The sequence below is a fragment of the Oncorhynchus masou genome, chromosome 30 (assembly GCF_036934945.1).
Source record: "Oncorhynchus masou masou isolate Uvic2021 chromosome 30, UVic_Omas_1.1, whole genome shotgun sequence".
Taxonomy (NCBI): domain Eukaryota; kingdom Metazoa; phylum Chordata; class Actinopteri; order Salmoniformes; family Salmonidae; genus Oncorhynchus; species Oncorhynchus masou.
Window position 1 is genome coordinate 20,815,345 of NC_088241.1, and position 13,404 is coordinate 20,828,748.

The 13,404-nt window shown below is 41.8% G+C and overlaps 1 protein-coding gene and 1 long non-coding RNA gene across 2 annotated transcripts in view; one reads left to right on the forward strand and one right to left on the reverse strand.

The window, feature by feature from the left end:
- The first annotated feature begins 794 nt into the window (after positions 1-794).
- On the forward strand, positions 795-11,956 carry LOC135521607 (septin-7-like). The gene is made up of 14 exons (XM_064947322.1): positions 795-836; positions 1,373-1,475; positions 3,643-3,749; positions 5,701-5,801; positions 5,972-6,106; positions 6,834-6,957; positions 7,493-7,585; positions 8,094-8,190; positions 8,294-8,345; positions 8,488-8,616; positions 9,571-9,591; positions 10,216-10,351; positions 10,629-10,771; positions 11,021-11,956. Exons 1-14 carry the CDS (start codon positions 795-797, stop codon positions 11,058-11,060), a joined length of 1,323 nt encoding a protein of 440 aa, XP_064803394.1. The 3' UTR covers positions 11,061-11,956.
- A 496-nt stretch (positions 11,957-12,452) lies between these two features.
- The window catches only part of LOC135523111 (uncharacterized), a 1,078-nt gene continuing 126 nt past the window's right edge, over positions 12,453-13,404 (reverse strand). The window contains exons 1-3 of the long non-coding RNA XR_010452777.1: positions 13,245-13,404; positions 12,782-12,805; positions 12,453-12,509 (exon numbers count right to left, since the gene is read on the reverse strand). The exon at positions 13,245-13,404 is cut by the window's right edge and continues 126 nt beyond it. This is a non-coding gene — a long non-coding RNA (uncharacterized LOC135523111). The remainder of the gene's footprint in view (positions 12,510-12,781; positions 12,806-13,244) is intronic.

Below are 13,404 nucleotides of genomic sequence, written 5' to 3' on the forward strand. Positions count from 1 at the left end.
GAGGTAACGCTAGCTAGCTGTTTTTATTTATTGTGGCGATAACGTCATGTTCACCACCTAACGTTAGCCAGCTGGCTTGCTAGCCTACGATTCAGAAAATGCTAACGCCAAATCCTTACCCTTAAATTAAATGACTGTCCCAGTATTCACCGAGCAAGCCATTGTTTATTGTTAGCTAGCAAAACAATAATGTCAAGCAATTTATTTACTTCCAGCTATTTCAAACACTTGATTTGCCCATGAGTGTTACACTGAAAAAGTAGATTAAAGTGTGTGTGTGACCATATAGTGTAGAAAACAGCAAACCAGAGTATGCTCTGATAATCTGAGGGAAGGTGACAGATGAGGATAAACACTCGCTCAAGCCAACACAGCTAGGTTCTCAGACCTTGGATAGATCTAAGGACGAGTCAAGTCTGAAGATGGGTATCTTTGAGTGTCTCCCTTTTCATATTGGTTTGGGGGTAGGACCGAGTGAAAGTGAGCCAGGTTTTTTTAATTAAAGAATGCCTATTAAATTGCGATGAAGATGCACTCATGACTGCATGAGAAAAATGTGTACTCCTCTCACCACTTCCTTCAGTTGACCCGCTAACTGAAACGGAAACCACACTAGCTAGCATAATCGTGAAGAAGGATTTGAATCAGTTGCCAGAAACATTTTCCATGTAACAGTGTAAAGCAGTAGGTGCTGGTGGGAGGACGGGCCCATTGTGATGGCTGGAATGGAATATATGGAACAGTATCAAACACATGGAATCCAGGTTTGATGCCGTTTCATTCTATCCATTACAATGAGCCCGTCCTCCTATAGCTCCTCCCACCAGCCTCCACGGGTGTACAGATAGTGATCTCACTTATACCATGCATGGACATAAAGAAGACTTACAGTTTGAATGGTAATTTAGCACAGACATAGGCTTTCAATTGAAAACATTTGAACAACAGTCCAAGGCTATCACAGAGATTGGACTCTGTTATACCCCATAGGAAAGCCAACAACAGTGAATAACATTGTACCATACTATCCAACTCTGTGATGTTATGCTTGCTAGCCTATACACACATTATTTATCCCCAGGCTTTACAGTTTGTGAAATTGATTCTGAAAACAGAATTCTTTGTTAGGATTATTGCTGATATTGATTGTTGTCATCTGTGTTCTCTCCTCTGGCTCTTACCTCACTTTGGACCACATCACATGATTATTTCCATAAAACAGCTGTAAGTATGGATGGATTGGAAAGTTAGGCCAATGTTTATTTGCCTGCTTATCAGAATTACTTTCCCCTAATTTTGAAGTAACCTTGGCCTGTTACATAACATTGCAAAAGCTGTGGTGTTGATGTTGTGCTCCTATGTTACTTTCCAGCAACAAAAGAATCTGGAGGGGTATGTGGGCTTTGCTAGCCTTCCCAACCAAGTGTACAGAAAGTCGGTGAAGAGAGGCTTTGAATTCACCCTGATGGTTGTTGGTAAGAAAATGCTATTCATATATTGAGGTCATGGTTCAACCGAGTCATGTTTTCAGTCACTTCAGTTTTAACCATACAGTTGACCAGTAAAAGCTGTGTATAGTAAGTTTACATTTTGGGAATAGTTATGTGCAAGCAAAGTGCATGTGTGTGGTTTTAACCTCCTCTGTCGGGGGAGGGAAGATAACCTCTCTCGTTTACTTGTTTTCACATCTGCCTGCCTTTTTAAAATAGCATTGTTTTTGATTGGATTTATTAAAAACTGTGCAGTATTATCAGAAATACAAGAGTGCCGTTGTAGTACTTGGATGCGGTCATTGACCTCGGCCAGGACCTTCATTTGCTAATCAGTCACTGTTTGGAGGGAAAATGTTTCTTTGGGTCAAACCATTTCCTGTGGTCGGCATAGCAGGAGTTCTCCCTCACTGCTAAGAATAGTTCATCTCGCATTTCATCTGAACAGCAGCCTCTTTCTGAGCCAGTCATGGGTTTATCATTGATCAGTCTAAGAAGTCAGGCTACACTGGTCATTCTACACTGGTCATTCTATCTAAACATGTCTGCCTTGCCAGGCACTCGCATGCAATATGGTTCCTCTTAAACAAGTCACCATGATTTACCCTGCTGTATAAAATGTCCTTTAAGGCAGTGTGTTGGTTGGTGCCCAAGTTGGCTGTTGGGGCCCAGAAATGCCTTGAAGATTTCACCCGCCTGATTGGTGCAATAGTAATAATAAAAGTTTTTAAAGTCCTATTTCTGTGAATGTAAACGCAGCACAAACGATGCATATTTTGCTCATGTGAAGCAGGCTAGTTTATATAAATACACCAGTGTTTTCCATGTAACAGGACAGGTTGGCGTGCTGCGCTCAGCGAGGCAAAGTGCGCTGTGCCAGTCACCGCCGATAACGCTAGCCCTTTCTCACACTACTAGTGACCTATGCCAGCAGGGACTTGTGGGCTCAAATCTCCTCAGGACTGAGTAGAGGAGCAAGCTCTGCCTACTGCCGAGGCAGTGTGTATATAACGGTGTACGAGACTGATATTGCAGAATTAGCAAAGAGTCAAACTATCAACTATTTGTCTTTTTTTGCTGAGGATTTTGTATCCATTTTTGTACATTTTAATAAAATCTACAGCAAAAAAAGAAAATGGTTGCTAGTTTGCTAATTCAGCAATATCAGTCTCGTACACGGTTACATACACACTGTCTCGGCAGTAGGCAGAGCTTGCTCCTCCACCCAGTGCTGAGGAGATTTGAGCCCACATGTCCCTGCTGGCTTAGGTCACAGGTAGTGTGAGAAAGGACTAGCGTTATTGGCGGTGACTGGCACTATGCCTTGCTGAGTGCAGCACGCCAACCTGTCCTGTTACATGGAAAACATTGGCGTGTTGATATAAACTAGCCATCCATATTCATAGGAGTTTGATGATGGGCATTGAAATGCACATAGTCAAGTGCAATCACTCAACACAGAAATGGTAGCTCTCAATACTGTAGCCTGTAAACAGCAGCCCGTTGACGATCGAGGTCAGTGCCAGTGGTAATTTCCACTGCCCTAATGATTTCATTCCTCAGGAGCATGGAGACCAGACACACAATGGCTAGCCACGCTAGAGAAATGGGACCACACAGCCGGCATGATAAGAGGCATTCTCTAGCCACGTTCAGACCAGGAGCTGTTGTCCTAGCCCTTTACACAATCATTAGATGGATGGTCGTCTTGGACAAATGTCAATGGCCCTCAATCAAAGACATGACCTTTGATGGGATTTATTGGCTGGGCTTTATTAGAATCTTCTACAGTACCATGGGATGCCTCTAAAGTTGCATGAATGGCTATCACACAGTGGGATATACTTGCTTTCAACCTGTAAGGTTAGCTGTTTATAATGTCTTTGAATGTTGTTCAACATTCAGACATTATAAACAGCTAACCATACGTGTGTATATCTATATATCTATATCTATATAGATATAGATATATAGATATCTCACTATGCACACTAGGCCAATATGTTGATTTGAATTGCATTGACTCACACATTTAAAATGACAATGATTCTAATGTAGCAACACTGTCATTAGGCTATATGAGCCATGCTTACATTTTTTAATAAAAAAAAATAGATTCATTTTTATTGCAACTGTTTTTGTTTTCTTCTAGGTGAATCGGGATTGGGCAAGTCCACGTTGATCAACTCTCTGTTCCTAACAGACTTGTACTCGTCAGAATACCCTGGGCCTTCACACAGAGTCAAAAAGACTGTACAGGTAGTTTAAAACACTTCTGCTTAGCAGGCCTGGATTCTCTGGTTGAATATCCTTATTTCACTGGTGACCATGTTAGTTTTCCTCAGTGTTGATACCTTGGCATTTGAAACACATTCTGTGATATAGAGCAGACTAAAGTATTCATACCCCTTGACTTATTCCACATTTTGTGTTACAGCCTGAATTTTCTCGCCCATCTACACACAATACCCCACAACGGATTGTTTTAGTTTTATTTTTGCGAATGTATCGAAAATGAAATACATTTACATAAGTATTCACACATCTGAGTCAATACTTTGTAGAAGCACATTTGGCAGCGATTTACAGCTGTGAGTCTTTCTCTATAAGTCTCTTAAAAGATTTCCACACCTGGTTTGTGCAACATTTGCCTTTTATTATTTTAAATGTTTTCAAAGCTCTGTCAAATTGATTGTCGATCATTACTAGACAACCATTGTCAGATCTTCCCATATATTTAAGTCAAAATTGGATCTCGGCCATTCAGTAACATTCACTATCTTCTTGGTAAGCAACTACACTGGAGATATGACCTTGTTTTAGGTTACTGTCCTGCTGAAAGAAATTAATATCTGTCTGGTGGAAAGCAGACTGAACCAGGTTTCCCTCTAGGATTTTGTCTGTGCTTAGCTTTATTCCATTTCTTTCTTTTTTTATCCTGAAACTCCTCAGTCCTTAACGATTACAAGCATACCCATAACATGGTGCAGCCACCATTTTATGCTTGAAAATATGGAGGGTGGTACTCAGTAATGTTTGGAGCAAATCCAATAAAACACATAACACTTTGTATTCAGGACAAAAGTTACTTGTTTCACATTTTTTGCAGTATTACTTTAGTACCTTATTACAAACAGGATGCATGTTTTTGAATATTTTTTTATTATTAACAGGCTTCCTCTGTCATTTAGGTTAGTAATTGTGGAGTAACTACAATGTTGATCCATCCTCAGTTTTCTCCGATCACAGCCATTTAAATGCTGTAACTGTTTTAAAGCCACCTCTCCGGCAACGGAGTTAGGAAGGACACCTGTATCACTTTAGTGACTGGGTGTCATGATACAACATCGAAAGTGTAATTAATAACTTCACCATGCTCAAAGGGCTATTGAAGGGCTGCTTTAAAAAATTTTTTTTTTACCCATCTATGAATAGGTGCCCTTTGCGAGGCATTGGAACACATCCCTGGTCTTTGTGGTTGAATCTGTGTTTGAAATTCACTGCACGATTCAAGACGTTTCAGCTTTTTATTTATTTCATTCAATGTGAAAATTAAATTCAAACAACATTTTCCCACTTTGACATTATGAGGTATTGTGTATAGGCTTGTGACGCCAAAAAATCTCAATATAATTAATTTTAAATTCCGGCTGTAACACAACAAAATGTGGAAAATGGCAAGGGGCGTGAATACTTTCTGAAGGCACTGGATGTCATTTGGTCCAGAAACTTGCTCTACTTGGCCTCCAAAACTCAACGTTATCTCCACACAGATGCTCGTCTGTTTTTCTGGTTCCTCTGCATAGTTCGGTAATAGCACAGTGTTAGACTGCATGCTGATACATGCAGCTAGAATGAGCGTCACCCACTGGCCTCAATGTGTGCTACACATTTGGCGACAAGTTGTCTTCCTGAGAGGTTGTTTTGGTCCTCTTCATTCCCTTCATTGGGATTGGCAGTATGCTCATTTTTTCTGTGTTGTTGCGAACACTCTCTTGTGGAGACAGGTGTTGGCTCAACTCATTGGGTACTGCATTGTTGTCCAAAAGTTAAACAACCAGAAGTGTAGTGGGTGCTTAATATTCTTATGACGGTTCTTAGGAAAGTTGTATTGTTCACTATCTCACTGTCATACACCAAATATGAACATTAACAGTATGCATTTAGACAGGGCAGCTATTGAATGCTAATATAACTCTGTATTTCCCAGGTGGAGCAATCCAAAGTGTTAGTAAAGGAAGGTGGTGTCCAGCTCCTGCTCACAATAGTCGACACCCCAGGATTCGGTGACGCTGTGGACAATAGCAACTGGTACGCAAAATTTGACAACTCTATTTTGGCTCCAATAAATGCATTGATCTTGGCCCATTTGACAGCCATTTCAGCTCATAGCTTGCGAGCAGGTTTCCAGGAAGAAGCGTCCATTTTTGGCTCAATGTGTGTGGGTTTGTTTCCTCCCTGTGGCTTTGTGTACCACCCAGCTGGCAGCCGGTCATCGACCACATAGACAGCAAGTTTGAGGATTACCTCAACTGTGAGTCGCGGGTGAACAGACGACTGATGCCCGACAGCAGAGTGCAGTGCTGCCTCTACTTCATCGCCCCTTCGGGACACGGGTGAGTCTGGGTGGGAGGGAGAGAGGTCAGATAGTGTGAATGAAGGGGGAGGGTGTCTTGAGATTTATTAAGATTTCACAAGTGTAAAGTAGAATACTCCATATTAGAAATTCCAATAATTTTTGGCTACTGCCTCTTATAGGCTTTTTTTTCTCACTCTTTAGGGTTGTTTTGCAATATACCTACATAGTTGTTTCATATGACTGTTAGTGCTAAAGGGCATTGGCCATCTGTCAGAGAAGGCTGTGTGAATCGTGGCTCTGGGGTAAATGGGATGTGTGCATGCGTTCACTGTTCATTCTCTGTTCTACGGGACATTGTTGTTACAATCCCCCAGTCAATGTTGAGACAGGCTCTTAGGATGAGCAGCTTATGCTGGCCTCTCACACACTGACCCCTCACACACACTCCTCGCAGCACCAGCTGATATAAGCTGACTCGCACTCGAGTGCCTTGCACAGTGACAATGCTCACGGGAAACAGCTGGGGAAAGTGTTCTGGACACAGACAGTAGTTATTTGTGTTGTCATCGTTGATAAATTACTTGTTTGTTTACACTACTAGAGCTCCATTGCAAACATAGTTTTATTAGTTAATAGATGTAAGGAAAGATATGTGAGCTTCGTGGTTTGCTATGAAAATATTGGACCTGTCAGGAATCTGTCCATCAGTACCCCTACCCCAGCATTTATGGTATTAATGTACATTTTGTCACGTTTCCCTCCAGACTGAAGCCTCTGGATATTGAGTTTATGAAACGGTTGCATGAGAAGGTGAACGTCATCCCACTGATCGCTAAAGCAGACACTCTCACCCCAGAGGAGTGCCAAGCAGGTCAGTGGGCTCTGCAGGTCAGTGGGCTCTGTCTGGGGGGGCTGGGCTCTGTCTGGGGGGCTGGGCTCTGTCTGGGGGGGCTGGGCTCTGTCTGGGGGGGGCTGGGCTCTGTCTGGGGGGCTGGGCTCTGTCTGGGGGGCTGGGCTCTGTCTGGGGGGGCTGGGCTCTGTCTGGGGGGCTGGGCTCTGTCTGGGGGGCTGGGCTCTGTCTGGGGGGGCTGGGCTCTGTCTGGGGGGGGGTGCTGGGGGGGGGCTCTGTCTGGTGGGGCGGGCTCTGTCTGGGGGGGCGGGGCTCTGTCTGGGGGGGCGGGGCTCTGTCTGGGGGGGCGGGGCGGGTCCGTCAAGGGTTTACACAGACGAAGACTTGATTGTTGCTGATAGAAATAGACTGTTTGGGCAGAATGGGAGGTTTCCCATTCCACATACTGCTCTGACGATGCCCTCTAAATTTCCCCTGGGCAGTACAGTCTGAATGGAGTTGATACCACATGATAAAAAGAACTGTCTCACACATCTTTTGTATGTTAATAAATCATACTGAACCTTCCCTCAGATCATGCGGGAAATCCTGGAACATAAAATCAAGATCTACGAGTTCCCAGAGACGGATGATGAGGAAGAGAACAAACTGGTGAAGAAGATCAAGGTATAATACAAATGTACCTCGAGGAGTTGTAAGCACCATGCGTGCACCAACGAACTTAGCCATTTGAACTGTTAGGCACTTAGCTGCATCAGTCCCGCCTGGATATTGCGATCGCAATTGTTTTTGCAAAATCAACAATTCCCTGCTTATTATGCGAGGGTGTGCAAATTACCAATCACTGCAATATTACCACATAAAACAGTAAAATCATTGCATTATTACCACATATAGCTCTCCAATCACTGCACACAAAAAAGAGTGCTGGACATTTTAACCAATAACTTACTTTTACTGCATAAAATGGTTCAATCAAGCAGCATGTCAAACTTTTTTCCAAATTGGTCAAAATCGTTGCAAATTGCCATGTAAAATATCTGAATTGCTGCAGCAAAACCAAATATTTTGGCCCACAACTAGCCTATCACAAAATTCTGGAGGGGCTGTTTCATATATATATATACACACACACACACACGTCTCACACGCCGTTGTGTTATTTTGCTTGCAGGACCGTCTGCCCCTGGCCGTGGTGGGCAGTAACACCATCATCGAGGTGAACGGGAAGAGGACCAGAGGACGACAGTACCCATGGGGAGTGGCAGAAGGTACCAGGCATGATGGGAGATGAAGTTAGGGGGAAAAGGGAAAATCTATTAAGAGGCTCCTTTTGGAGAGGGGTTTGAATATGTTGATTGTCTTTCCTTGCAGTTGAGAACGGAGACCACTGTGATTTCACCATCCTACGAGACATGCTTATCAGGTACAGACTCAAAACATGAAGTTACACAAATGTATAGGAAATGACAATGCATTTAAAAAAATAAATCAAATTGTAACGTTGTCAACCACATTGACCATAGCCTCAATATGATGGTTTCTAAGACTTGTTTTGTTGCATACAGAACCCACATGCAGGACCTGAAGGACGTGACCAATAACGTCCACTATGAGAACTACCGCAGCAGGAAGCTGGCAGCCGTCACCTACAACGGACAGGACAACAACAGGGTCAAGGGTCAACAGTCGACCAAGTGAGTCCAACAGCAACCAGTGGTTCTCTATTTAACATGCACAGCCTAACTTTTTTTGCTTAAAGGCATATTTTACCTGACAGATAATCTACTGGACATTTGAAATGTTTTATCACATTGACGTGATATTTAGGCTGTGTATAAATGGATGATTATTGTTGTAGTGTTCTTGGGGGTAATTTCTTCCCAATATAGGTCCATCATTCCAAATGCAGGTATTACTGCTTAAAGGGACACTTATGGATTTTGGCAATGAGGCCCTTTATCTACTTCCCCAGGGTCTGATGAACTTGGGGATGCCATTTTTATGTCTCTCTCCGTGCAGTTTAAAGGAAGTTGCTATCTAGTACAATGCTAACTAGCGTTAGTGCAATTGCTAACTGGTCTTACCCTTATACTTCCAGTCATTGCGCTATCTGCAGATACCTATGGACTTCCAGTCATTGTGCTAACGCTAGTTAGCATTGGCTCGCAACGCTATCTCGAACTTCCTTCATACTGGACACAGATATAAAAATGGTATCCACAAGTTCATCTGACTCTTGGGAAGTAGAAAAGGGTGTGGTTGCCAAAATCCATAACTATCCCTTTAAATTCCACACTGCTGCTCTCTCACACCTAAAACCCTGTTATGTACACCAACCATGCTTCGCATCGTAGCTCTTTACTGAGAGACACCCTCACACGCTGCGGTTCCTAATGCACAGCTCCGCACCAAACACATGCTACTAATGTAAGGCTATTACTGCACACTACTACTACACACACCGTTTCATGCCTCTTGAAAAGTGGTTTTGTTTCTTTGTGAACTTTTCCTTGTTTACCGCGAGAAAGTAGATGTTTCGTTCTTAGTGTATGTTTTAGTTAGTGCGGTCAATCCGTTTGAGTTTTTCCGTTGTCGTAGTGCATGATTTCATCGCAGCATGCTAAGTGTGTGTGTTTCTGTTTTTTTAGACATGACACAGGTGAAGGCATGTAAGTGGTCAATTTATGTTTCCTTAGATCATTTTTTATTTATTTTTATATATACCATTTTCCTCCCTTGTCTGTGTTCTTCTGTCTGGATTCTCTTTCTCCCAGTTCAGGGTGTTTTCTTCTCTCCTTTCTCCCCCCTCGTGTCAGACAATGTCTCAAGGAACCCTGTAGATGCCAACATTGAGAAGTCAACTGGGAATTGATAAACACGCATATTACATTGCAAATACTTCAAGTGTAATTAGTGTAGTTAGACTGGTGGCTTCTTCTCACTTTCAGTTGAGTTTACTAACATTTAGCTAAGCTAACATCCCAAAGCACCACTTTTTCACTACAGTTACTCACTAGCCTATGCTAACAGCTTAGCTAACTCAGCTCTGTGATTGCTTGGTGCTGGTCTTTGAGCAAATTGGGTTTCTTCTTCCCTCTGCTTTTCCACACTTCAGTCACCACATTGAGTCCTACCATTCCTTTCATGCATAGATCCTTGTATGTGCCAATTCCCTGCAAGGAAATGGGGGTGGCATTACTGTGCAGATTGTTCCACTGTGTTGGTGATGGATGGTGACGGTGCACTGTGGGACTGGTCTGACTGTTTGTGTGCATACGTGTGTGACCCTGCAGGAGCCCCCTGGCTCAGATGGAGGAGGAGCGGCGGGAGCACGTGGCCAAGATGAAGAAGATGGAGATGGAAATGGAACAGGTGTTTGAGATGAAGGTCAAGGAGAAGATCCAGAAGCTGAAAGATTCCGAGGCTGAGGTAACATCAGTCACATTGCCTTACTACACTACTGACCTCTACCGTATGGTTTGACTTACTTCCTGATGCATAAACACTCACTTTTTGGTGGGTGTTGATGCACTGAAAGTCTTAGTGAGACAGTGAGTGGGGGGTATGAGAGGATGTGTATAATTTCCAAATGCACACTTATTTAACCAGGATAGTCCTCTTCGCAACAATTGTCAGTTATTCAGTGAGTCACAGTTGTGAGCATGTCTTTTCAATTGTTTTCAAAATGTCTCTTCTTCTTCTGCAGCTGTCAAGGCGTCATGAGCAGATGAAGAAGAATCTGGAGGCCCAGCACAAAGAGCTGGAGGAGAAGAGACGCCAGTTTGAGGATGACCGGGCCAACTGGGAGGCCAATCAGCGCCTGGAGCAACAGAGACTGGATGCCTCCAGGTAACAGTGTCTCACAGACCTGAACTGTAGTGGTGACTTTGGTTGTTACAAAAGTAGCTCTATTTATTGTTGTCTGTTGGCTAGAGAAAGAAGCTCAACTGGACACACAAACAAGGGTGTGTGCAGAACGTAATACTAGCTTGTCCCACCAGATGTCACTGTTGTATAATCTCAACCACTTTTTGTAAATATTTGCATCATTATATTACCTTATATACTATATTCACTGCAACATGATCTCCTCTACAGGACTCTGGAAAAGAACAAAAAGAAGGGGAAGATATTTTAGACAGTCTGCAGAAACACCAAGTTGTACTTGTTGCCAGCTTGGACATCTATGTGTGGCACCAAAGCTCTTGTACAGCCCAGCTGGGTCTGCATGTACTGTCACAATGACCGGAAGAGAGCTGCCTGTGGATTTCTCCAAGGAATGTGTTTACCTTAACCAAACTTACCGTCTTAGACAGGCCAAACCTATATATAACTGAATACTGCCCAAGGTTGCAATGTCTATTTAACAACTGATTACTACAGTTTTATGCAGAGCAACAATCATGTTTCAGTGGTTTTATTTGTTTACATGCACAAAAGCTCTTCCATGATGTGGAAAAGGAAATGGCATTTCCAAAAACCGTTTTGTTTAGTAAAGTGTAACAGATAAACCTCATACTGAACAGCTCCCCATGCAATGTAGCCTAACAGGAGACGACCGTCTCGGTCTCTCAATAGGAGGAATGGGAAATCTAAAAGGCTAAAATGCACCTTGGGCTTTTTTTTTTTCTTTTTTTTTTATGGCTGGAGCTTTTTCCAAAATGTAACGCTTTCTTCTGTTTTTAGCTAATTTCACTAGCCTTGGACCACCATTAACTTCATAAATGTTATATTTCAGTTAGTTTATTTTTTATATATACACCGAGCCAGCTAAAGTCCTTTTTTTTTTTGTATGTAAGAATTCATCTGAAGCTTTGACCAGTTTCTGAGGAGGATTGACTGTTTAAAATACATTCAGTAGTCGTACAAAGAACAGAAATATTCCTTTCATTTATTTTTTTTGCAACTCCACATGTCATCAGATTAAGTGGGACAAGAAAGTCAATACCATATTTTGCTTTGCCTATGTACTCCATCTGTATTTTTTATTTGTATTGTACAAAGTCACTTAATAAACATGTGATAGACTTGCAATGCAATGAATGCTGCTAAGAGATGCATGTTGATACTGCATTACTACATTCAGAATACCTATTATGTAGGCCTACTGATATTTAAACAGTTTAAATGTGTTACTTATTTTTGCTCTAGTTCAGTATTAATCTGCTTTGTCTACACCATATCTCCACCAGGGGGCAACGTGGGTTTCCTTTTCAGCGTTTCTCAGTTTAGTGGTTTTACTTTTGATGTAAGTATTCTGCCACATTAAATGCACAATATGAATGTTTTCAGGGCATTAGCAGGTTATTTGCCTGAATAGATTTGACATTTCACACAGTAATATGCATATTCCTTCATTTTCTAAAGCAATTTTTGCAAGTACTGTTAATTTGCTCTTTGCATCCTGGTTCACACTTAATTATGTTGATGCAAGTTGTATGTAGCTGCTATGGAGATAACAGTATGTCCAAAGAGAAAGAAAAAACTCACTCAGAATGAGTCATGGATACACTAAATGCTGATATTTTACCTTGTTCCTCTGAGCTCCTTTTACCCATCAGCCCAACAAAAGACTCAAATTTCTGCCCTGGGAAAGAGGTGATAGTAGGGCAATTTCAGACTGAGAAAAGTACATCTCCCACAGTGATCCCATTTTGACATTACACAGCAGAGTCTCTCGTAGGAATTATATATGACATGAGAACAGTTACATCTTAGTGGTTTTCTTACCTTCTATCATAGAATAACATATTTAATAGGATCTCTGTGCCTTATCCCATGAATATCTTCATAATAGTAGCCTCAGTAAAATTGAGTTGAAATGGTCAGTGCCAACAGTGTAATGCATGCAACACTTACCTGGTCTTGTTACCTGGGATTTTGCTGTAAAGAGTGGACGGGAAAAAGCAAAAATACAGATGAGCTTTTATAGAAATAGAATATATTTAAAATATTGAATTATTACTAGAATGTAGTTAGCCTCTAACAGAGCCTCTTTTCCCCATAAGACCAAAGAATTGGCGTGACTCAGGTTTTCGAGTCATTCTTTTCAGGATTTCTTTATATTGCTCAGATACTTGCAATTTCCTCTGAATAAATAAAATACACAATTTAGCTTATTCATTTGATAGTAGCCCAGGCTAATCATGAGAAGATTATTATGAAGCCTATCACTGCCCGTGGCTGCTTCCTAAATAGTCCACATTTACAAATGTACGGGACAGTGCTGAAACATCTTTTTATCTTAATATCGACAATGCCACTATAGGCTACAGTCAAATATTTCAAACATATTGTTGCCAATTTGAGAGAAGTGTCCTACCGTATCATTGTCTTCTCTCCAACTGCCATCAAAATGTATTTTCTGGCTGAGGACATGCCATAACGAGGGAAAATACCATTATGAGTAGAATTATCTTATTTGTGGTAGCAGCTGTGCTGTGCATAAAGTTGTTCCTCTTCATGCGATTATTTTATTTGAT

Excerpts from the sequence above, each read along its gene's own strand:
- LOC135521607 (XM_064947322.1), top strand. The coding sequence starts at position 795 with ATGAGCCCGTCCTCCTATAGCTCCTCCCACCAGCCTCCACGG. Across the intron at positions 6,107-6,833 it reads ATCGCCCCTTCGGGACACGG|ACTGAAGCCTCTGGATATTG; the intron begins GTGAGTCTGGGT and ends GTTTCCCTCCAG. Across the intron at positions 10,772-11,020 it reads CAGAGACTGGATGCCTCCAG|GACTCTGGAAAAGAACAAAA; the intron begins GTAACAGTGTCT and ends TCTCCTCTACAG.